The sequence below is a fragment of the Anoplophora glabripennis genome, unplaced genomic scaffold (genome assembly GCF_000390285.2).
Source record: "Anoplophora glabripennis isolate ALB-LARVAE unplaced genomic scaffold, Agla_2.0 scaffold28, whole genome shotgun sequence".
Taxonomy (NCBI): Eukaryota; Metazoa; Arthropoda; class Insecta; order Coleoptera; family Cerambycidae; genus Anoplophora; species Anoplophora glabripennis.
Window position 1 is genome coordinate 1,854,328 of NW_019416423.1, and position 24,760 is coordinate 1,879,087.

General features: G+C 34.4%; 1 protein-coding gene across 1 annotated transcript; it reads right to left on the bottom strand.

The window, feature by feature from the left end:
• Nucleotides 1-5,310: 5,310 nt before the first annotated feature.
• Nucleotides 5,311-21,736, bottom strand: LOC108909833 (LIM homeobox transcription factor 1-alpha). Its single transcript, XM_018714261.1, has 6 exons — nucleotides 21,582-21,736; nucleotides 9,017-9,234; nucleotides 8,681-8,877; nucleotides 8,162-8,289; nucleotides 5,951-6,084; nucleotides 5,311-5,516 (listed from the first exon to the last, which is right to left on the bottom strand). Exons 1-6 carry the CDS (start codon nucleotides 21,734-21,736, stop codon nucleotides 5,311-5,313), a joined length of 1,038 nt encoding a protein of 345 aa, XP_018569777.1.
• Nucleotides 21,737-24,760: the final 3,024 nt, after the last annotated feature.

Below are 24,760 nucleotides of genomic sequence, written 5' to 3' on the forward strand. Positions count from 1 at the left end.
CAGGCAGCATTTGCTGCACTTTCTATTTGAAAATCACTCATTTAGAAATAATAATTCAAAACCAGCAAAATTGCAACTTTTATATAGCTTTGTTTATAAACACCTTAGAAACGACAAAATCCAAAGAACCAAGGCGACTTTGCCAAATTTCGAATAATGTCAAAATGAATTGATTAAGAAATGTCAAAATATAAAACCTAATCTTTATTTCATAAACCATACAGTAATGTGGGAGCAGATAAAATGTTATACACCAAGCAGCAGTTAAGTACAATTTACCAGTCTCGGACTCTATCGCTCCGCTCGGGCGCAAAATCGTCCTCGACTGGTAAATAATACTTACCTCGTGTCAAATTTTGATTAGTATCTATCTTAATTGCGAAGTTATAGGGGTATATTAGTCATCCAATTTTTTTGGTAATGGGATGTTACATATTGTACAAGTTGTATCACATGTAAATTATATTAATGTAACTTTCTCGATTGAAAAGTGGAGTATCTCCAATGAGACGATTTTCAACAAATAAGAATGTTAAACCTGTTGATGGGTATAGTGGAACCTATTCCATTGGCAGGCCACCAATAGATAGATACACGGGAGGAGAAAAAAAATACAGTTAGATGAATGATCTGACATAAGTCTATTGTATCGATTGTATCACAGTGTACAAGAATTTTTACCTTGGACTTTTATTTCAGTTGTTATCTTTGTAGTTTTCACCACCACATTCAAAATAATTTCATAAATAATAATACATGGTTGGTACAACGACAGTTATAATGATTTCCGGTTTTGCAATTAGGGTCATCCTGTATAGGGAGAATGCTGAAATCGGCCACCCCTTTGGTACCCCTCGCATTAAAACCTAGATTAGTATGCATGTATTGAATGCCCGACGAGCACCTAGCCCTATATAGGGCGCACGAGTCTTTTTTGTCGGGATTTTTGTCATATTTCGGCGGCATAATAGCGGCCGACAAAATCGATTGATCGTTACGAACAAAAAACACGTCGAGATTTTTTTTACGTAATCTGTCGTCGTGGAAAAAAGACAGTAATGGCAATGATAGTAAAAATACATATTTCATTGACGTGAACCAATAGAAAAATATTTACAGGTGAAAAAAATAGTCTTGTATTTTCGTCGGTTTTTGTAAATGTAATTGTCTTCAATTTTTGCAATTGAATATTGCACCTTTATGCAAATATTCTATCATTTTCTACAAATCTTGGCATTTACTGTTAGTAGACCCTGATAAAAAAGTGTGAAAATGTAAGGAGATGATTCCTGTCACGCAAAAAAATTGCACCTTTTTCTCCTGCGGATTTATCATTAGTTTTATTTTCTTTAAATATGGTGAAATTTATGGAAATGGCGTTGCAGCTAAAGCTACACAAAACTACACAAAATTGGAAAAGTAAAAATGACTAAATTAAAATATAATTTATGCAGTTGAAATATGTCATTAAGTTTGTTAATAGCAAAAAACAATTTAGTGCAATATTTGTGCCAATGCTTGTAATTGTTAGTAACGTCTAGAATTACTTATAAATTGTCTAAAATTTTGCAATTTTCTATAATAAGTAACTACCTGCAATGTGACGTACTGTTGATTCCAGGAATCTGTTGTCGAGCGGCACTCTCTCTTTTCCTGAACACCTCGTATTGTTCAATACAAAAACCTGTTGAAAAACAAATGTGGTATTATCATTATCCAATTTCTCTGGGTCTATCAACTGCCGACTCATTAACATTATCGCCGATATTTGATTAGCAACTAAAATATTTACCCGTTTTCGTCACCTACTAATCCTATCAAGTAGAGAAACAACAGTTTAATTTTTATTGGGATACAATGGGTAAGTATTCAGGTGTTGGTTCCCTCGTCCCGGAAGACACCTGCGGCTGAAGGAGCGGCTCTCACAGTATTTTCCTTATCTTATCGCGGCTGTTGATGTATTGTTGCAACAAGTGTCCCGAAAGCACCGTTATCTCTACCTGTGCACTTGTAGATATATTCACTGTCTGTCTGGATACTTAGTAACAGGGAATTTTGTGAAAATGTAACTTTTCCAGAAATTTTCAAATAAAAAACTATCTTCTTAACAAATGAAGGCCGCAGGAGGAACAGGAGGTTTGTCACGAAATGCTGGATTCGAGAAAAGTGAATTTTAAAGTTTGAACAGTCGATGATTCGTGAGATATTGATAAATTTTAATAAAAATTCCCGAGTTTTATGTATTGGGGTATATTAAACCAGTCCCAACATAATTAACGTTTAAGGACAAATTAGGACAGGGCCATTTTACCTTAGGTTTAGTCAATGAGTATCATTTAATAGAAATGGATTCAAAAGATATTGAGAAAACAGCATTCTCTTCAGATAATAAATATTATGAGTTTCTCAGAATGCCTTTTAGGCTGAAAAATGCTTCTTTGACGTTCCAAACCATGAGTCATGTTCTATCAAGTTTACATCATAGATACTTATTCTATATAGATGACATGTTAATGTTTTCAACATCGTTACTAGAAGGCATTGAGAGCGTAAGTTTAATTTTTGGCAGATTTATTCAGACTAATTTAAAAATAAAATTAGACACATGGGAACCTTTGAAACAAACACAAAAGTAAAGACTGTGCTGCCTTTCTACAAAGGAGTTTTTATAACAAAATATAGTAGTTTATCTTCTAGATGACAATGCAAACAACTTCAAATGAAGATCTCGGAACGGAATTTTATATATACAATTTTATTTACAAACTGCCAACCTCTTGGTTTTTCGATTGAGATCGGAAAGACTATACCATGTTGAAATTATTACAATGCTCTTTTATATTCTTCGTTTAATTTACAGAAAAAAATCACAACCAAAATGTAAAATTTATTAAACGTTTAACATATAACATAATAAACACTGATATACAAATGCTAGATATAATACACGATTAGCATATTTACATTAAAATAACATGTCCTGGCTTGTCAAATCACAAAGTAAAAATTACTTGCATTAACTTACAAACTAAAATCGAATTGTGATATTGGAAATTAACAGCATTTTCCACATTAACAAAAAATTGTAATTAATCAGAATCGTGAAATTTCTGCAATTAGTATGTATTTTTTTTGATTAAATTATTATGTTGTACAAAGTTGTGACAAGTAGAACATTTTTGAAACAATTAACTCCTTACAAAACGTTCGTATTTTTAAATTGTACTTATTAGATGCCATTGGATGGCTTGTGACGTTGATATCAAAGCCATGATGATAAATATATAAAACAGGGCGACTAATAAGTTCCACTAATATTTAAGACATTGCCACGAAGTCGGGAATATCTGGAGTGACTTTTTGTCTTCATCCTCAAACATATCGTACCTTTCCACGCATTAAAACAAAAAAGAAACGTGTTATAAAAAACTGATAAAATTATTTGGAGTGAGTCTCCTTGTTGCGAGATGTACCAAGTACCTTCGTCTTAGAGAGAATTTATTATCATAAACAGTACTTTGACGTAACCCCATAAAAAATTATCAAGGAGATCAAGATCTTGTGACCTGGCTGTCCAATATGTTGATCCCCTTCCCCTGTCTATGTACTGACTTAGAAAAATATTATTTAAATATTAGTGAAACATGATATATTTATCATAGGTACATTGAAGAGATAATCGAGAGAAGAGTTCCCGAAAATATGCCAACCTTCAACAAATCAATTGTTTCAAATATGTCAAATTTATTCATCGGAATTCAACAGACTATAACATACGTATACGGTTCTAAATTGTCAGGTATTTTCAAGATGGAAAATACACAAAAAATAAAAATTTCTTTGTGTATAAACTTTTTAGAATGGAAAATGAATGAGGAGATACATTTTTTAAAGGAATGATAAATATTTTTTGCAATATCTTAAGGGCCTTCCGAGATATTATTTATATTTTAAACTTAGAGCATATACTGTTATACAAATCACACAAATAACATAAGGGGTAATTTTATTTTTATTTTATTCACAATTTTTTTATCTTCGTGTCATTCTGCGTTACATATGCATGTAAATTTGAATTCCTCGAAAAGAAGTCGATTTATCAAAATTCAATAAGTGTAGATAAGTTTTTTCTCTAATATTCTACAGATCGATATTTTTGGAAACATTTTTTTAAATGGAGCATAAAAAAGTTGATGCACAAGTACCGACAATCATCCCCCAAAACTACCCCTTACTTAAGACTGGATAATAAAAGTTTAAAATATGAATAAGATATCTCGAAGGATTTTTAACAAATGGCGAAAAACATGATATACAGGGTGTTTATTAAGTACTCGTACAAACTTTAGAGCGTGAATCTTGCAACGGCTTGGTTCTTGAGATAAAGAGCGTCCAAAAAAATTTTTGTTTCAGCAATGATTGTAAATGTTAATAACTTATTTGTAGAAGTAGTTTAGTCTTAGTTTTGTAAATGATCTAAGTTTGTCACATCGCAATGCAACCAATAAAAACATATTTTTTCAGTTGTCTTTCTTAATGATTCAACAAAATTCCAAGGTTTAAATTTAATCCCGTCTTTTCACAAAACGGCTGCGCGACAAATACTAACAGTACCTACCTTTTCTACATAAAATTGAATAGAGAATACGAATAGGTATGATTAGTAAAAATAACATACAGTGCGATACAAAAAAGTTATGGTTATTTAAATCCAGTTACAACAGTGTACGTATACTTGAGTTTCTCGTCATCAATACAGTTTCCCGAATTTCGTCAAATTGCCATGTAGTTGAACAAAAATATAATCAAAATACCAAACAAAAACTTTTTCATATTCATATGAACTTTTTATCTTAAAATTAGTCAAAGATTCACGCATTAAAGTTTCTACAAGTACTTAATAAAACACCCTGTATACCATCCTCCTTCAAAGGATTATATTTCCCTTAATATTTAGTTTCGAAAAAAGTTTATTTAGGATAGGTCGCAGTAACATTCAAGTTTATGCAGACCAGAGTAACAATAAAGATGATGAAATCAAAACAAAAATATTATCAAGTAAAAAACTGAATAGTTGATATTTTCACCTGTAATTTTGCTCTGGTGCGTCATTCTCTGATTATTTTTAGACTATATTATACATATTGAGTACAATATGTAGCTTGCCGAAGACTTTTAAACTGAAACTATTTGACGACTATACAGATCTGACTCGAAATATTAACGACTCAATTTTGGAAAAATAAGAAAGTATAGAAATATCGGTTGCCTATTCACTCCCATATCGGCCGTTTATTCGGGAGTTCCAATTCAAGGTTCCATTTGCTCGTCACCGCAGAAATAAGAGTTCTGCATGGAGTAGAGGCGATCGATAGGGTTGAGTCCCGACGCCGCCTGAGGGGGGTTCTGGTGGGCGACGGGGGGGTTCAAGAACATCCCCGGTTGGCCGGAGTCTAAACTTGTAGGAAACGATATCCGCATGTACCCTTCTTCCCGCCTTTTGTTTACTTCTAGTCCTGCTAAGATAAAGGCGTCGCTAAATATGGGCGATACAGAACGTTTCCTGCAAGCAGGAAGATATTGCTAACGCACGCATTGGATATGTTAATATCCACGCTGTTATCAGGATATTTTGTGGGTCATCAAATCAAATTAGATTTGTCAGAAAACAAAAAGAAGAATAAAAAAATAGAAACAAATAACATTTTTTGAGATAATTTTTTTAAACTGAGAAAGGAAAAAAGAATTAAATCATGAAATTTATATTGCTGAATAATTTTTTAAGGCTTTTTCTGTTTGAAATCATTCGAGAAGAACAATTTACGAAAATATGTATAACAAATTCTGGCACTTCCACATGAGTCCCAGGATTAAACGAGCGGAACTATCGACAAGGGCTCATATAACATTAATTATATCAAGGTAGCCGAACTAATAACAATGGATTTACCTGTAAAAGCGTGCATTGGCAGGTTATTGCTTTTGAAGAAGGGGTTGTCGTTCTCAAGTTCCTCTTTGATGTGCAAGAAATGTGGATTGCTCGCACTCTGGAGTATGGTTTCGTCGGTGGTAGTCTCTGCGTCGCTGCAGCTGTCGTTGAAGAACGGGGTCGATCGGGGACCTTACAAAACAAAAACAAAATTAGAACAAAATTCGTGACTTTTATATTGAGCGATTTTTAAAAAAAACGTCGCGACAGGTCGATTTTGTTCTCGGTGACCTAGATATTTCTTCATATTCTGATAAAGCTTTCTCTTACGAATACAGTGATGTATGGTTTGATGGGTCTATCTCAAATGACAAGCGAGATATTGCGAGAAAATGACATTTATTTCAAGAAATTATTTAATGTCATTTTTCATAAAAGAAATTATACTTGGAAACGAAACAAGTCCAAATAATTAACGAAATTTGACGAACCAACAATTTGGCACTGGCTCGTGCGAGTGTAAACACTTTGCACACTACTACGCTCAATAATTTCTTGGCTGATTCTTTCCATTTCAGCACGAATTCTCAGTTGTAAGTCTGTTAAATTGTTCGGTCGATTGAAGTATACCCTAGATTTTAAATAACCCCATAAAAAAATCCGGAGGAGTCAAGTCTGGGAAACGCGAGGGCCACTCAAGAGGTCCTCTCCGCCCTATCCATATTTCAGGAAATGTACCATCAAGATATTGCCGAACTTCTAAGCTAAAGCGAGGTGAAGCTCCATTTTGTTGGAACCAAATTATTTTCGTGGGGTATATCGCCGGCTGCAGCGTTGGGGAAAACAACTGCTACAGCCAGCACCAACAAAACACAGAAAATCCAAATATCTGGCAGCAGTGAGATTTTCTTAAAAAAAGTTACACCCATACATTTAATTTTCCTTTACGCTGACTATGGAATTCTTGCGCCCAATGGGGATTGTCATTTGACCAATACCTACAATTATGGCGATGTACTGAGCCATTTCAACAGAATGTGGCCGCGTCAGAAAAAAATATGTTGCTTAGAAAGTTTGGATTCTCATCACACCGTAACATTAATTGTTCACAAAAGTGCAACCGGCGGTCTGGGTCATCCTCATTTAATTCGTGTATCAGCTGGACTTTATATCCATGATACTTTTCTGTACGAAGCAACTTTACAACATATGGTTGGTCCACATTGCTGTTTAGGGCTAGTTGTCTTGTTAACTGATGGGGATTTTCTTCAATTTCCAGCAATACATTTAACTTGGTTTCTTCAGCGATTTGAGGTCGACATTGTCTTGTCTTATCTCTTACACATCCAGTCTCTCTAAACTTGGCGACCAATTTACTCACCGTAGATCGTGCAATTGGTGGTCTGTCAGCATGTGTTTGATTAAATAGCTCACATGCTTCCGCATGGGTTCGTAGCTTATCGCCATTTCCAACCATCATTCTTTCTATTCTTTCACGTTCCGTTAAATGTGCCATTCCTTCTAAGCTCCAAAAAATTCAATGATAAATAAAGTTTTATAAGGTACAATAACGTGTTGTTTTTGTTTCTAAGCAATGGCCAAAAAACGATATTAATCATTTTTATCAGTGACCCGACTGCCAACAAATAGATCCCTAATTTTTATTGCTAAACTTGCAAACTTATTTGTTTTTTTTCCGTTAATTGCATTTGTTTCGTTTCCAAGTACAATTTCTTTTATGAAAAATGACATTTAACAATTTTTTAAATAAATGTCATTTTATAAATAAAATATCTCGCTTGTTATTTGAGAAAAACCCATCATTGCATTCGTAAGAGAAAACTTTATCCTAATATGAAAAATATACAGTGTTCCATAAGAAAAAAAACAAATTTATTGGCCGTCCAGCTTTTCTGAGTCACCCTGTAAAAGACGCCTCTCTCGAGAACAAAGTCGACCTGTCCCGGCGTTTTTTTAAAAATCACTCAGCATAAAAGTTATGTATTTAACAGTAGATAAGTAAAAATATGCTAACAATTTCGACAAACGAATGAAGTTTTCTGTTTTTTTTTTTTTATAAAATTTGAAGCAATAGCTGACCATAAACCTGCATTTTCTACTAATTTATATTTCCGACTTCTTCTAATTTCCGATATAATCGAAACAGCCACGTTTCATCAAAACAAAACACGAGCTAATTATTAAACAATCAGGGACAATGAGCGATTATACGTACTTTGTTCCTCCTCTTTGACATTCAATTTCTTCTCATCATTTTCCGGATCCTTGGGCGCTTTGTTATCCTGCCTCGCTTTCTTTTGCATCTTCTTCATTTTAGCGCGTTGGTTTTGAAACCAGACCTGTCGGAAGTGATCTAATTAGTTCCGAGCGAAGTACCTCTCTGTGCGTCTTTATGAGCTCTTTGAGGGGACTAGCGGGACCAAGAGGAAGCTGCGATATTTTTTAATTTTGTGTCGACTCGGACGTAATAATATATAATGTTACGCGAGTGGAAAACGCGAGAGAATGGTGAAATATTTCTCATCCGAATGTCTGCCGAAGTGGATATTTTAATATGCCTCAGATGTTTTTTGTCACAAAAAAAATGTATGTACAAGGTGGGCCAATTTCCACAATTTTGGGGAAATACAGGAAATCCGTCGAAAGTATCGAAATTGACCCACGCGGTACAAGAAACAAAATTTACTAAATAACTTTTTACAAGAAAATGCGACTTTCCTTTGAACTTACCTGAACTATTCGGACGCTTAAACCCGTATCCTTGGCTAGGGTTTCTCGAACTTTTCGACAAGGTTTCGGGCTGACCTCAAAAGAAGCTTTGAAGGCCCTTCTTTGTTGGGTCGTCAGAATCGTCCGCGGTCTCTTAGGACCCCTACGACCATCGTGGGATCGACTAGTTTGTAGAAGGTCATCGCAAATGAATTCGCCTGTAATAGAACGTCTAATCATCTAAGATTGTCGAATTTAAATGCCAGATATGTAGGAGATAATTCTGTTTTATAGTTACAACCAAAACAGATCCAGCTTGCCATGTGGTGCAATTTGTAGTCTATTTTTGGCGCTTACCATATCCAAACCCCTGCATCATCTCTACTTCTTTCTCGTAGTCTATCCTGCAGAAAAGCTGTCCTTGCTTAATGACGTAAAGATCGCCCTTCTGAAGGCGGATTCCACATACGACACAAACGAAACACCGCAGGTGGAATATGTTGTCACTGGCTCGCATTACTAGTTCTTCTGGTGATACCCTTTCTGAGCAGCCCAGGCATTTTTTGATGAAGAGTCTGGAACCAACCCAACAACAAAATGCTCAAGAAAATTACATGTAGACATATTATTTAATAGGCTAACACTAATACAATAACATTAAACTGACACTGACACGTCATTAAATTCCAACTTATAAGTGTAAGTTACATACTGTTGACTCATGACGAACAAGCCTGCTGTAAAGGGCGGGTGTTATTCTCTTATACATAAATATTTTTATTAAAAGAGATTTTTTAGTGTTACACTCATAAAATGACGGAATTATTCTGATTTGTAGTCATCCAAACTTAAAAAAACGGTGTTTAAAGACTACGGGACACCAGACACGGATGAAAAAATCTTAAATAGCCAGGATAATCATTTTATACCTTGTCGAGGTAAACCTAAGCCGCAGTACCCGCGACATTGCACATGAGTGTTTTAATAGAATAAATAATCCTACAAGGTAAATCACAACTCCACTTATGACCATAAAAGTCATATCTATCAAAATTTTTAACTCGAGTACAACTTCCACAAAGACTTGGATTTTTCACTTTTTGTTACGTAAAATATCAAAATATGGTTAGCCGCCCTGTGTATGGAGCGATGATCAATTATATGGTCCCTTGCACCTGTAGCATGCGACGCTGGGGGAATATGAAAGTGGGCAGATCGTGATCTGTGCACGCGTGACGCCTCTGCCTTTGCACATCTCCACCCTTACGGCTTTTTAACTGTGATATATTTGTACGAGGGTGACTGTGCAGGGCATAATCGGGGGCGAGAGCTGTACATAACCGAGATGTTCCGCGATATATTCTTTGATGTTACGCACCGTTTCTTGGAAGATATTTCTGGTTGATGGAAAGGGATAAAAGATGGCTATTCATCTTGAATTTATATACAGGGTGTTTCAGGATTAAGTCGATAAACTTTAAGGAGATATTCCTCATAAAAAAAATAAGAAAAAAATCAAGTATAATTTTTTTTCCAGAGACGCTTCATTTTCGAAATATAGGGCGTTAAAGATTTTTAAAAAAATTCTTTTTTTTTTAAATAACTTCTAAATGAAGAAGGCTATTTAAGCCAAATTTGGCATGACACATCTTCTTATAAGATACCATTTTTCCATAGAAATAGAAGTCCCGCAAGCAACCAGTGGCGGAGTTATGGGGACTGATTTGCAAAGTAGGTCGAGAATAGCTCAAGAAACAAAATACATCCTATGCTGATTTGTATTTTTACCCTGGGGTGGTTTTTACCCCTTTGTAGGGGTTGAAAATAAATTTTACCAAAATAATCCCGGAAATCGATAGAGCAACTAATTTGAAGCAAAAAATGTATCATACAATTTTTTTGATAAACCAATACTTTTTGAGTTATTTGCGATTGAAAACCCAATTTTTCAATTGAATATTTGAGTTTTCAATCGCAAATAACTCAAAAAATATTGGTTTATCAAAAAAATTGTATGATACATTTTTTGCTTCAAATTAGTTGCTCTATCGATTCCAGGGATTATTATGACAAAATTTATTTTCAACCTCTACAAAGGGGTAGAAACCACCCCCAGGGTAAACATATATATCAGCATGGGTGTATTTTGTTTCTTGAGTTATTCCCCACCTACTTTCCAAATTTCAAGCAAATCGAAGAGCGGAAATCAGAGCTAAAAACATAAACTGAAATATTCGTAAATTTAAGGGTTCTAAATTTTTTTAGCTCAATTTAAACAATGGATCCTTATTCCTCATCTCAAAAACTATTAAAAAATGTTTTGTATCATAAAATTTTTTTTTTTCAAACGATAGCAAAAAATGGAAATTTTTTTCCAAAATTATAATTTTGGAGATCAATTTTGAGGGTGTAAATGGGGTGCTGGTGAAATGTGATTATTTTTCCCTTAATCTGTTCCACTTAAGCTTTAAAACGCTATTTTTAGTTTTTTTATCTTTTTTTCTACGAGGCGCTATTTAATTTTGTCTATACCTAAGTCCAAATGAATTATAGTGGGACGTAGGGACCAACTATAGTGTTGTCCAACTTCCAACTATACGTTACATTGGAATTCATGCTGAAAACTAGGTATGTTCCCTTACCGCCCGTGGATTCTCGTAGGACCAAATATGGTTGTTTCTTTGGTTTAAAATTCCCCCTCGACTAAATGTTGCTTATATTTTTATTATAATTTTTTAGGTTTTATGAGGAACGTCTTCCTAAAGTTTATCGACAGAATCCAGAAGCACCCTTCTGAAAAATCAATTTTGCCATGAAACTATAAGAGTTAGGAAAAAAGTGAATGTACACTTTTCGTCAATAACAAACTGTTCTATCTAAAAACAGCATAATTTTTTATTTTCAGTAGGGCTGTATTAATTTTTTTTATAATTTAATGAGTCTCAGTCCCCATAACTCCGCCACTGGTTACTTGCGGGACTTCTATGGAAAAATGGTATCTTATAAGAAGATGTGTCATGCCAAATTTGACTGAAATAGAATTTAGAAGTTATTTAAAAATTTCGAACTTTTTTAAATCTTTTATATATTTCGAAAATGAAGCGTCTCTGGAAAAAAATTTATACTTGATTTTTTTCTAATTCTTTTATGAGGAATATCTCCTTAAAGTTTGTCGACTTAATCCTGAAACACGCTGTATAGTGTCCACAAAATCTCCTTTCGTGTTCAGATTATGAGATGTTTAGGATTCCGTGTTAATTGTTACTAATGTAGCCATTACTCCACCACTATTTAAGGTCTTTAAATATTTGACAAAGCTGATATTCCATACAGTTTAAACAACCCAACCACCTCTACATACATCCTGCGGACATAAATATTTATATATCACTATAAATCAATATTTGGTGTAGCTTGATACAGAATTGAGACAAAACGGGAATTAATTAAATGCACCCCTCGTGTAATATGTCAGTGATAGTCACAGCACCTGTTAGATGAAATATGATGCAGTTTTTGACCCACAGACCCCAGCGGATCCTCTAATAAAATGCACCGCAAGTGAATGGCATAGCTCGCCTCTGAATCACGCGGCATCAGCCGCAAAATGTGCAAGTAATGGAAGTATGAAAGTGTTTTATTAGCGGACAACGTTTAAAAAAGCTTTAGTTTTTGGTCTTGGCAACAAGATAAGCAATTTACAAAATGCATAGGATTATATCTGAAATGATTAGAACACTCCGCCCTTCCAAAAGAGGAATAAACAAACCCTCGATTGGCCAATTCTCACAACTGTCAATTAGCGGCTATAAATAACCCGTTGTGCGACATGACCGGCACAACGCCGGCCAATAATAGAGCCCGCCGCGCACAATATAACTTCCAGCAGACGATCAAAGTTGGCGAAGAGATCTGAAACAGTGTGTGCAGCGGGAGTCACGTGTTGCGACCCGCGGGCCGGGATATTGGAGCCCTGGTCAACATTGGGGCGGCGGCGTGTCGTCCTTCTGTAAACACTGCTCGCTCGCAGACCGCTCCAGCGCACCGTGAGATCCCCGGGAAACTATGGACCCCATGCCCGGCCGGCTATCTATATTAAATTCAGTATTTGCTGCCAAAACATGAGGGATTACCGTCATAATAATAAATATTTAGGGCTTAGCGGTGATTTGACGGGACGGCGGCCAGTGTTTGTACAAGTTCTGGGAGTTCTGAGTTTGGAACTGCTGAGTTTATGTCGCTTCCGGAGCCAGAAAGTGCTGATTAATATACTCGACGACGATCATGTTTTAGTACGAAATATCAATATCGTCTGGAGGACTGACACTTCCACCACATATCTGGTCTGGGGGTTCAGACGTGGGCTCGGCTGCTAAGGTAGAAGTAACATTTATAAAAATATGATGATAAGACTGATCTTACTTTAATGTGACTAGACTTAGTGCGGCGCGGTGTTTAACAGGACCGTAGTCAGAATACGAATGAAAATATTAATATGTTTACAGAAAATATGTCGCAACATAGTGCTATTACCAAAAAGCAAGGCGAAGTAGAGGATAAAACACCTATAAAAATTTAAATGACACCACCTACCCGATATACCTTAGTGTTGAAACAAGGGAGGAGTTAAAACATATTACGACGTGCTTTTTTAAATTTTTTTTAGTGAAACGCCGACGTTTATCACTTAATAACTTGTGTAGGGAAAATGATCGTTCAATGTCTACTGTTGACAACGGACAATATGAGATATTGTTGAGGCATGAACTATATATTAATATATTTGCTGGTAACTCCTGATATGTACCAGATCAAACTTTACATATGTTTTCCAAAATGGTGTATCATGGATTTTTTTTCAACACTCTTTGCATTTTTTCTTTTATCGTACTGCTGACTGGGCAGTAATATATTATTGGTATCATATATATTTTTTTGTACATCATCCATTATATCAAATTGTTCATTTAGGGATAGTCCATGTGATTCCAATTTACGGAATTACGGAACTTGTGTTTAATGGAATATTGTTTGAAAGAAAGGCGTCTGTAAGTTCATAGCGCTGGACGAGGCATGGCTCTTCAAATGTCTTGTCACTTTAGTTTTGTAACAAGAATTTATAATGCGTTCACACACAGTACAGAACAGGTCATTTCCTTTAATACGTATGTCCCTGACACCTTCGGGATCACTGTCAAACCACATTTGAAATGATTCCCATCTGTTTCTTTTCTCCTTTGTCATTTTACTTCACTTTTCCCCCCAACTAATAGTTGTTAATGTAAATTATGTGTCTATTTATAAATAGTTATTTAAATACAAACAGCGAATACAATTTACAGCAGACGTAAAAAAGAAAGTTATCAACGCGATACCAACTACTACAAGGTTCCATAAATAACTGAATAGTTCAAAACGCAAGTCAGCTGTGAAAGCCACCGATTCCTGCGCCGGCCCTGTTAGACTCTGCACGTGCACTAAGCCTAATTATGTCCTTCCAGGTGGGGCCACTCAGAAAGTGTAACGACTTATGAGTATCGTGTATCCGTTTTGGATACCAAGGAACGACTGTCTTCTTCACTTGCACCGTCTTCTCTCGATACCTCTTACTTTTATTTTATGTTACAATGAACGAATGAACGAAACAGGACAAATTTAACTAATGAAATTGTTTTATATTTATGTAGATATTATTAACAAATATTATGAAAATAACATGCTCTGAAAAAGTCTTATAATTTGATAATATCGATCAATCAATCAATAATTTCATAGTTCTCGTTTGTGAACAAGACATCGTGATTTTATGCGAATTGAAGATTGAAAGGGATATATCTCTCTCAATGAAACACTTACGAATAGACATACCTGTCAGGTTTAAAACAGTGTTAAGACCTGCTTGTATCCGCCTTGCACCACCATGAGATGATGATTAGGTGTGCAGAAGGAAGAGAGACAAGCGCCAAAACAGGCGCTTCGATTGAGCGAAAACTAAGTTCCTCTCTGAAGTATTCCAGGAATGAAACACGATTGGTGAGGAAATGTTCTCACATAAAATGTATCTAAAATAATTCCTAAGTCTGTATTAAATTACCTAGAGTTCCTCACTCACTGAGTCTATTTAGTTCAAGACAATTGTCATCATAATTGAAATTAGTAGTAGAGACTTGTAGTAGTAGTAGTAGTAGTAGTAGTAGAATCGACATGTTATTTGTACAGTTGAAGGAATAACTGTCTTATAAATCAATTTAAACAACTTGGAGAGTTAGCAGAGTTAGCTTTCTGAACTATTATAGTTATATGTCCAAACCAATTAAATTAATAGTTATTCGGATAGATATTAATCACCATTTTGCGAATGTCGATCAGATTTAAGTCGATTGTGCTCGATAAGACTGGCAAAAACTTTTGTGCCGTCTTCATAGAGACCATGAGAATGTTTAATTAATAAAGTAGATCGGAGGTGGATAGTAAGTACACGATAGGTGTACCATTTCATCGATAGGTCCCAATATTGATTCCTGAGGAACGCCGGATGCCACCAATCAAGGATTTAACAGGATGTCATTTACACATTCTTATAGTCTGTTTAGAAATGAGAGTAATAAAAACTTATTATGTATGCAAATCGTAAATAAATATAATAACTGGTGCTTATATTCAATATTTTTATATTATGTATTATCGGTATAGATGAGGTGTACTATTAAAAAAACTTTGTGTGACCGGGTTGTACTAAATTGTAGTAGGTAGCTAAAATTTAATCCCCGACAATCCGTCTTTGTCTATGCCGCTTCAATTTCTCGGTCCATTTCTCTTATAAAGTAAACAATATAAAATCAGCATTTCAAAACATGAGGCTACTTTAAGCATCATAACCGGGTTAAGAGGGTTTTTAGTAATTCAAATAAAATGATTCAATATTATTATCAAAATATTTATTTAAATTTAATGAATAGACTTTTATTCCACACAAAAATATATGTATTTTGAAAATTCAAATTATGGTGAGTAAATGTAGTGTTGTATAGTACAAGAAAGAAAATAAAAAAGTAAGTATATTAAAATTCATCCTCTGAATATTCTGATGAATTATCTTCGTCTCCTAGATTGATAACGATAGGTTCCACAGTAACATCAATTAAATTATCGAGTTCCCACATTTTCTCCTCTTCTTTTTGTACATGATGTATAGCCATCTTTGCCAGTTATCTGCAGTTACTCGTTCCAAGGAATTTTTTAACAAAATTTTCATGTCACTTAATTTAAACGTCGTATTATTTCGCGCTACATCTCCTTTTACCTGCGCCCAGACTAATTCGATTGGGTTAAGTTCACAGTGATAAGGTGGTAACCGTAATACCGTTATTTGGCGATTTGTTGCCATTTCATCGATAACATATTTTTTCTGATCTTTATTAAGATTGACAAGTGTCAAAAGTTCCTTTTTCACCATATTTGTTTCAAAAGAAATGTTTTTTCCGGATAACCATTGAATTATATCGGCTTTCCTCCAAGCAGTCGTAGGCGTCCGCTCGGTCTGCCGTGAATGGTAACTGGCATTATCCATGACAATTACAGACCCCGGAGGAATAAGATCCAACATCTGTGTAAAATACTCTTCGAAAACATCTGCGTTCATGTCTTCGTGCTAGTCACCTGTATTTTTAGATTCAAATAAAAGTAAACCGCCATCTACAAAACCACTGGCACTACCTATATGTGTCACTATTAATCTTCGCCCTTTACCTGAAGGTGACTTGAATCCTTTTGAAAGTCCATCCAAAAATGCTTGCCGAAAACTGTTTACATTTTTATCTTGCCATACTTTTGTTACAGTATATCCTTCGTTGACCCAAGTTTCGTCTAGATAATAAATATTCCTCCCTTCGTCACGGAATTTTCTAATTGATCTTAAGTAGGATGTTCGCCAACGAATAATTTCATTTTTATCGATAAGAACTGACTTCCTGTTCTGCTTTTCCCAGCAAAATTCAACTCTCGTAAGACGACCCATAATTTGCTTCTACTGACTTTTGGCAAATCGTTATCCTCTGAAAGTTCACTTAAAATTTTGTTTAGCGTTGGTATTTCTTTTTTAAAATAAAATGAGTGTACTTTTCTGCGAATGACATTTTTGAAGAAATCATCTATAACGACTTTTGACCTCCCTGTAGACGATTTTGGGGGATTTACAGTATCTTGTTCATTTTTTGTTTCCTTTAAATGTCTGTAGATAGTCGATTTTCCAATCCCTGTCATTTTTGTTAGCATTAGTGTTACCCGATAATTACCTGAAACGAAATATTCACGCCCATGGCCGGTTCTTATCTCGGGGTTTTATTACTCTCTTTCATTTCCAAACAGACTATAGAACATTATGTTGTAGATAGCAAGTAGTATTCGGAAACTGTACCTTCGCGGATTTTTGCAGAAAATGAGCTAGATTTTTTATAACGCTAGGAAGAAGGATCTAAAACTGTTATTCTGTTTATAATGTCACCGGGTTCTATTTTATTTATTCAGATATAAAAAGAAATATATGTAGTTACGCATTTTATTAACATTTCAAATGGTTTTTCAGCAGACTGATACGAAAATATAAATACCAAGGTTTCAAAAAATAAACATCCTTTCCTCGACTGTGTTATATAGGAACTACAAGGTTACTACTACCGGGTTTTGACGCGGTGTCGACACCTTAATTTATACCTAAATAACTTGTAAATATTCATTTACGTCTCAGCCCCGACTGTAATAAGTTCGAGGCTAGGGGGCCCCCGTTAGCTTGTTTCTCGGCAATCCAATATACATAAATCAGAATGCCGAGGTGACGACTGGAGCCCCCCGCGGCCCCCCCGCTCGGAGCGGGAACACTTCTTCGGATCCGCTCCGCAGAAGTAATTAGAAAGTTCCCGCTCCATTGATCAAACGTCTTAGTGAAGAGGAAAAGTCAAACAGTGCGACGGCCTTTGACAAAAACTCATTTCTGAAAGTTGGAAACTTTCTGTCGAACTCTGCAAATATTTGCCTTCGAGTCGGAAGATTGGCGCTGACATGATCCGGAGCCGAAGTTTATATAAAGCACCTTCGAGCAATCGGAAGCGATAAGGGCTTCAGGTTATCTCGCAAATACTTTACATAAGGAATGCGGGATATTTGAACGACGACTCGACGGCGGAATACTTTCTGGGTATTCCCACTGATCCCTCGACGGCGGAGGGGCGGAGTTGCGCGACCGACAGGCTGGAGGTCGTTTTGCAACCACGGCAGCCTTATTGTTAGATTTATAAAAAATTGTTTTCGTGATACAAAACTCAAAACATTTAACTATTAGTGAATACCAAAATGATACAAGATACGTTGTGTAGGATTACGAATTGAATGTATATTTTCTTTTTACGATATAATGTCACATTATGACCTGTTTGGCTCAACCAATCAGATTAATCATGTGATCACCCGGAGTGGTATTACCGCGGTGTGTAGAGAACTGTGCTAGTTATTGTAGGCATGTTTAGATTCATTTCTGGCGTCATAATAGAGCACAGTGCTTAACTATACCTAAATATAATGTTATAAATAAATACTGAGGTAAGTAAACAATATGGCTTTGTATAAATGATGTAAAGCTCTATGTAAATCATCTTTTAACGTTATAATAACCGTATTGAACTTTGCCTAACACATACATCAGGATTTTAACTATTTGAGACCTATTTTATTTATTGTTTTACCGACACTTTCAGTTTCATGTTCTCAAAAAAAAAGTGTCCCGTACTCTCGAAACGGGTCAAAGCTTCCACCTCAAAATACACTTGGACGTGAGAACTGGGACACAATTTTGATTCAGAAAAAGTCTTCATATAATTAAAAACCGCAAGAAGACTTTTCCCAGGAAATACATGAAAAATGTTTTTCTTAATAGATCAGTTATTTTAAATAAGAATTATAATTTGGGGAAGAAAATGGGTCTCATTTGTCGTAGATAAATACATACTGTTTATTTAATTAGTATTAACTTAGACTTAAACATTGAATGTTAAAGATGCCACTAAAAAAAACATTGGCAAAATGAAATACATAGTGTAGGTATGTTGTACCTTTTTACAGAGATTGCTTTATATACAGGATGATCCACAACTTATCTAAAAAAATTTGGATCGTTGTGAAATATTGTAAAAAAAATGTTGTAATATCCTTATAGTTCCGAGAAAAAAACTATTGAAGTTGTAGTAGATTCAACCATTACATAGCTAGACAACTGTAGTCTCTAGTGTCAGTCGTAATACGCATGGAAAGCCACGTGGCCTCAGCGAATCCGAATACTGAAATCGGATTTTACAATCGTCGTTGCCATAGTGTTTACAACAGTTTTTTAGTAGTTAGTGTCAAAAATGGCTTGCGTGTGTAGCAAGTCGGAATTGATGGATATCGTTTTAATTTATGCTAAAGCAAAAAAACATTTGCATGGTGAAGCATTTGTGTTATGGTGAAACAAGACAGCATTTGTGTTAGTTCGTAGAAACTGAGTAAGACAAACCCAAATTTTTTAACAGTTGTAATATGAGGTATTTCAAATTATTTTATTATTTAAAACCACAAATTAATTTAATTAATTAATTATAACGATAGCGGCAAAATCAGTTGAATTTGCTCATATAAAATAGGTGCTATAAAATTCTATTTATTCCTTTCCTTGCGAAATTCTTTCAAGTTTTTGTCCGTTTTTATCACTACCGCCATGACGGACCAGCTTCCAGAGTCATGCAGAAGTGTATTTTTACATTATTTTTGAACTGCCCTTTTTGATTTTTTCTTTATAAAATTGTATTTGTAAGAGTCCCCTGTACATCCAGAATTTTTTTTGGATACTTAAGTTCTGAATCGCCTTGTATATTTTTAAGTTTTATTGACTTTATTAATTTAAACCTGCTGTATCATTATACTGTTCGATTAACTGATTTAAATAATATATTATTTAGCTTTGGGTATAATTTAGAAATTTATATTTTACTCTAGAAAATATATGTCACTTACTGCATTAATAAATATTATTAAATTTATTTAATGTTATTCTTCCTCTATATAAGTACGTTGTAACCTGTCACCTTAGAAAAATATACGTTTAAGCATGTAGAAAAGCTTTTCCTTTCTAAAAATATTACAAAATAATAATGCCTAAATTTTTTTTCGTTGTTAGTACAATTACATTTTAGGTGCTGTAAATTTACATATATCAAAATATAAATTTACATTTTGAGTAATGTAATTTTTCATTAGTTACAGTGCCGTCAAAATAACCAATTATCTCTAATTCTGACTGTAATTTTACATAAAATTTCTATTTACCGTCTACTGACTAGGCACTTATTTCTTAAAATTTGATACTTTTCAGCTTAGTATTTTCAGAAGAAATTTTATATGCATGAATCATTTCCCGTACACTAGTTTTTTTGATAATTATCAAGTCTCGTATGAGACACTGCCGTGGAGGGGGTGTAGAGGCAGCAGGGCCTCCTTTACGTCCCAAAAATGTGGGTAGAAAACCGCTCTGTTTACATATTTTACATAAGCCAAGTCCTTTCAAATTGATAAATGTCATAGAAACATTACGTTAGACTATAAAGATCCGGATAAGTGGGGACATAAGTAGAGAGACAAAAATGTGACCTGCGTCACCCACTGAATGGCCGAAATTAATAAGTGACTTTCTCTTTTCTATGGTATTCTGCCCTCTCTTTGTATTGTAGATCCTTAGCAGAGCAGGATTAGAAAATATCCGTTTGGATATTTCTCTTAGAATCAATTTTATACTTTCATAAAATTTAGGTAGTAAATCAGAAATATTTTTTTAATAATTGTAAGGTTTTCAATAAATAGTGCAATTTAATTAAAAGGATGGAGAAAGAAAATATGCATTTTTTCTGATTGCAGGGATATATTGTTATACAGGCTGTCTACTATAAGAGGTCCACTCCTATGTATCTCGCTTAATATACGACGCACGTCAAAAATCTTTTTTGTTGCATTTTTTGAGGCCTTTATGATCGTAAAAACAAATTTGAGATATAAGGCCAACTTTGTGAGAAATTATAAAAAAAACGGAAAAGTGCCGAAAGTTTAGGGTCGTCTAATTTTTTTTATTTTAAGAGATAGGGAAAACTTGTTTTAATAAAATTTCATGGCAAAATTGATATCTTTCACCTGGTATAAACAGATTTTGGAACTATCGTATGTAAATTGCTGCGTGCAAAAAAAATTGTCATCAAAGTAGGCTATGACTACAAAATAATTGCTTGTTTTTTCCTCTTTCATGCGATATACTACATGTCGCCTTTATATTTTATATTTATTACATTTTTTATAATTTTGATATAAAAAAATATAAAAATGCCATATCCTTTTGTAGGAAAAAATTATTTTCCAGAACTAATCGAGGAACTTTGGCTGCAAGTCCGGTCCTGCGCCTCACTTGTGCATGACACAGGATTATAGCAAGGCGGTCGGAAAATAGTTCGGAAGGCAGGCAGCATATTGCAATTGCCTCGGTTCCCTTCCTGCAATATGTTTCCAAACATCGCATGTGTGCCCCGTGGTTTATATTATTGATATACTTTCCTATCCCAAAAGCTCTTATGGAACATAATTGCCAGTGGGAAAAATCTCTAAAAAAAAACAAACATTTCCAACCTACTATTTTATCTAAATATGCAACAGAAGAATGTCAATAAAATTTTATTCATTCTGAAACTGTCAATGTTTTTCAATAGCAGTTTTCAGGAGTTTTGATAAACCCAAGCAACAAAACATTACCTCAAGGACAATTTTCTTCCTCTTTGCCAGATTTTCAAAGAATAGTCCGAAACTTATTTTTTTACAGGAAGTCTCGTAAAAAAATGTTTAGCTGTTCGAAAAATACCTGTCATAGTCTATTCTACAGTACAGCTTGGAGTCCTTGACGAAACAGGTGTGATGAAGGAGGTCTCCACATGCACAGCACTGTACGCAGTGCTCGTGGTAGGACACATCCATAATCCTCAGGAGGAAACGGTCGTTTATGGGCCTGCAGCACATACCACAAAGACTTCCCACTCCTGCAGCTGAAACAGAGATTAGTTTTCAGAGGAGATTTTCAATATTTTATTGGGAAAACGAATTGTTTTCGAGTTCTTATTATTTTTATATAGGAACATTTTATGTACAAATTTAAAATTCTGTAGAAATGAAATTTGAAGTTTCTGTGAGTGTTATTCGTCTTCATCGGCAGCTGTCAGGTGTACCACAGGGTTCATAACTAGGCCTGTTTTTATTTTCGTTCTTTATTGTAAATTTTCTGTAAATATTCTAAAAATGGTGGTTTTTTTAAAAGTATGAAGAAAATATACAGTTGTTTAGAGACATTTATTTTGTCTCTACAAAAAATATGTGAACTACATCACTATATTAGCACTACTCTTGGTAGGCAGTAGCCGTGCCTCAGCTATTCATGAAACGTCGTACACAAAGTCTTGAACGAGCCACCTGCGGCGCGAGTCCATCAATCTCTCAATTTCGAATTCGCCGAGGCCCCGTCAGAATACATTTAGCAGTTTTGGGGCGTCAGATCCGAAGCATAAATCCTTTGTTGCCCGTTTAACTCTTTTAATCGCGATTTCATGCTACGTCATAGCAGTTAGTGTTTAACAGTTTGACCCTTCGCGCGTTTCAAAGGGTAACTTGCGCTGCCAAGTGTTCCAATCTCGTTTGGGTGCAGCATTATAGTTGTTTAGCGCCAATAAAATCCTACTTATGTTTAGTTGGCAATTTGTCACCGTGATGGGCTTTGGGAAGGGGCAAATGAGGAAACAAAAAGGCGATATGCAAAGATCCTAAAACAATACACGGTGAAAAGTGCCGAAAGCGTACAATTATTTTTGGTAGGTTGGTGGTACTGTCCTTGATATCAATGCAGAGTTTCAAGTCAATATATTCAAGTGCTGCAAAGCTGTTCGTGTTTTTGTAAACAAAATAAGTTTATCGTTTTCACTGTCTGATTTTGTTGAGCAAAAATTTGCGTTAAATTTTGTTTGCGGGATGAATATTCTGCCGCGTCGACGTTGAGGATGTTACAGAAGGCCTTCAGTGATGAGGTTATGTCGCAAAAAAATGTTTACAAGTGGTACAAAGACTTTAAAGAAGGAAGAGAAAGCGTTGAGGAAAAACATCGTCCTGGAAAACTATCAACGTCAACTGATGAACAACACGTCAATCAAATCAAAGATCTTGTGCTCGCAAACGTTGATTAACAATAAGAGACCTTGTTGATACTGTTGGCATTTCAAAAGATTCGGTAAATACCATTTTAAAAGATTTGTAGTGCCTTAGATGCGTCAAATCTCGTTTGATTTCAAAAACGCACAATTTTTTGGAAAAATAGCGTCTGTGAAACAATGATTCTAACTACAAAGACGTCATGAAACGCCGTATTCGCCTGATTTAGCACCGAGTGACTTCTGGCTATTTCCTAAATTCAAAAGACCATGCCGTGGACACCGTTTCGAATCGATTTGAGGAAACAAAAGCCCAATCGACGAAAGCATACCGGAAAAGGACTTTTCAGACTGTTTCGATAGTTGGAAAATACTTTGAATACGACGAAATTGATTTGGAAGCATAAATAAAGATTTTTTTTATTTTTAAACAAATTCACCTTATTTTTTGGACAACCGGTTATATTTAATATTAAATAAAAAGTGTTAGAGTAATTTAATTTCTTTGTATAATAACAAATTGCAAAAAATATATTCCAATTTCATAAATAATGCTTTCATTTAAATTACTAGGTATTTACGTAATTCTCGGAGGATATTACAAAAATAAATTCATGTTTCTTATTCTCTGCTTTCTTCTGTGACAGATTTTTAGCTACGCAAACACAATTTCATAAAATAACCTTTGACTGACCATTAATTTTTTTAATAGGTGGCAAAATTCTCAAATAAACAGAGAAAAAACTAAAACTATGTCAAAAATAAGTAACTTTGCATAATATTTCTTTTAATTTTTTAACATCCAAATAGTTTCATGGCATACCTACTCATTTTAATATCAAAATGAAATAGCAATAACGTAGTAGATTATAATGCATTATTATTCAATAATATGATTTATTTATTAACCATACATAATTGTATAATGTTATCAATAGTAGAAAAGTAATTTGGTCTATTTACATAAATTGGTATTGAAATCTGTATGTATGTTTATACTAAACAATGTTATGCTGATAAAGTTAATCGTATAGTGAAAGGTTTTTGAAAATTTTTCGTGGATGAAATTTAAACTAGCGCATTTCTTGCTGACTAAAAGGATGTTATGAAATAGTGATTATACCTACTTTAATTGTTGATAGCGTTTTCTGAATCCTGTTTCAATGTTTTAAAAATTTGGACAATTCCGTAGAGACGGAGATATCAAATGAAAGCTTTGCTGTTTTCGCTAAATTCAAAACTAAATTAAGTATTTTTTGTGATTTACATCGACCTACCACTATTAAAAGGTCAATGTTTCCTAATAGTCCAATTAACTGGGCCTTTAATTCGCAATTTTGGTCAACTTGCCTGAATTTTTTATATAAGTTAGTTTGAGGTATATAATAACAATAAGTAACAGTCATTTTTTTTCACCCCCCAGCCAGGGGTGAAAAAAATTCTTATAAAAGTTGTAGAGCATAAAATTGTATATAAAAATGTCTATTGACTTTTTCTTGTACTATTAAAATTAAGATAGTTAGGGTGGCTAGAAGTTAAGGGATGATTTCAGAAATTTAAAAAAATCATAACAAGCAGAAAAATGAATGCATTTTATAATTTTTTTTTCAATTTACTCTAAAAAAATTTCAGAGAAATACCTAGATATATTTTTAATAAAAAAGTTATACCAATTTCAATTTTTTAATCGTTAATTTTTATGATTTAACACTAATTTTTTTTCTATGCTATTCGATTGATTATTTAAAATAATGAAATGTTGCTTTCGATATTTTGCTTTACGATAAAGATAAAAAGTCATGTTCGCTTTGTGAAATTGTTATTACTTTTTGTATTAAAAATTAAAAAA

Excerpts from the sequence above, each read along its gene's own strand:
- LOC108909833 (XM_018714261.1), bottom strand. The coding sequence starts at position 21,736 with ATGTGCTGCAGGCCCATAAACGACCGTTTCCTCCTGAGGATTATGGAT. Across the intron at positions 8,878-9,016 it reads GATGCAGGGGTTTGGATATG|GCGAATTCATTTGCGATGAC; the intron begins GTAAGCGCCAAA and ends GTTCTATTACAG. Across the intron at positions 5,517-5,950 it reads GCCAATGCACGCTTTTACAG|GACTAGAAGTAAACAAAAGG; the intron begins GTAAATCCATTG and ends TTATCTTAGCAG.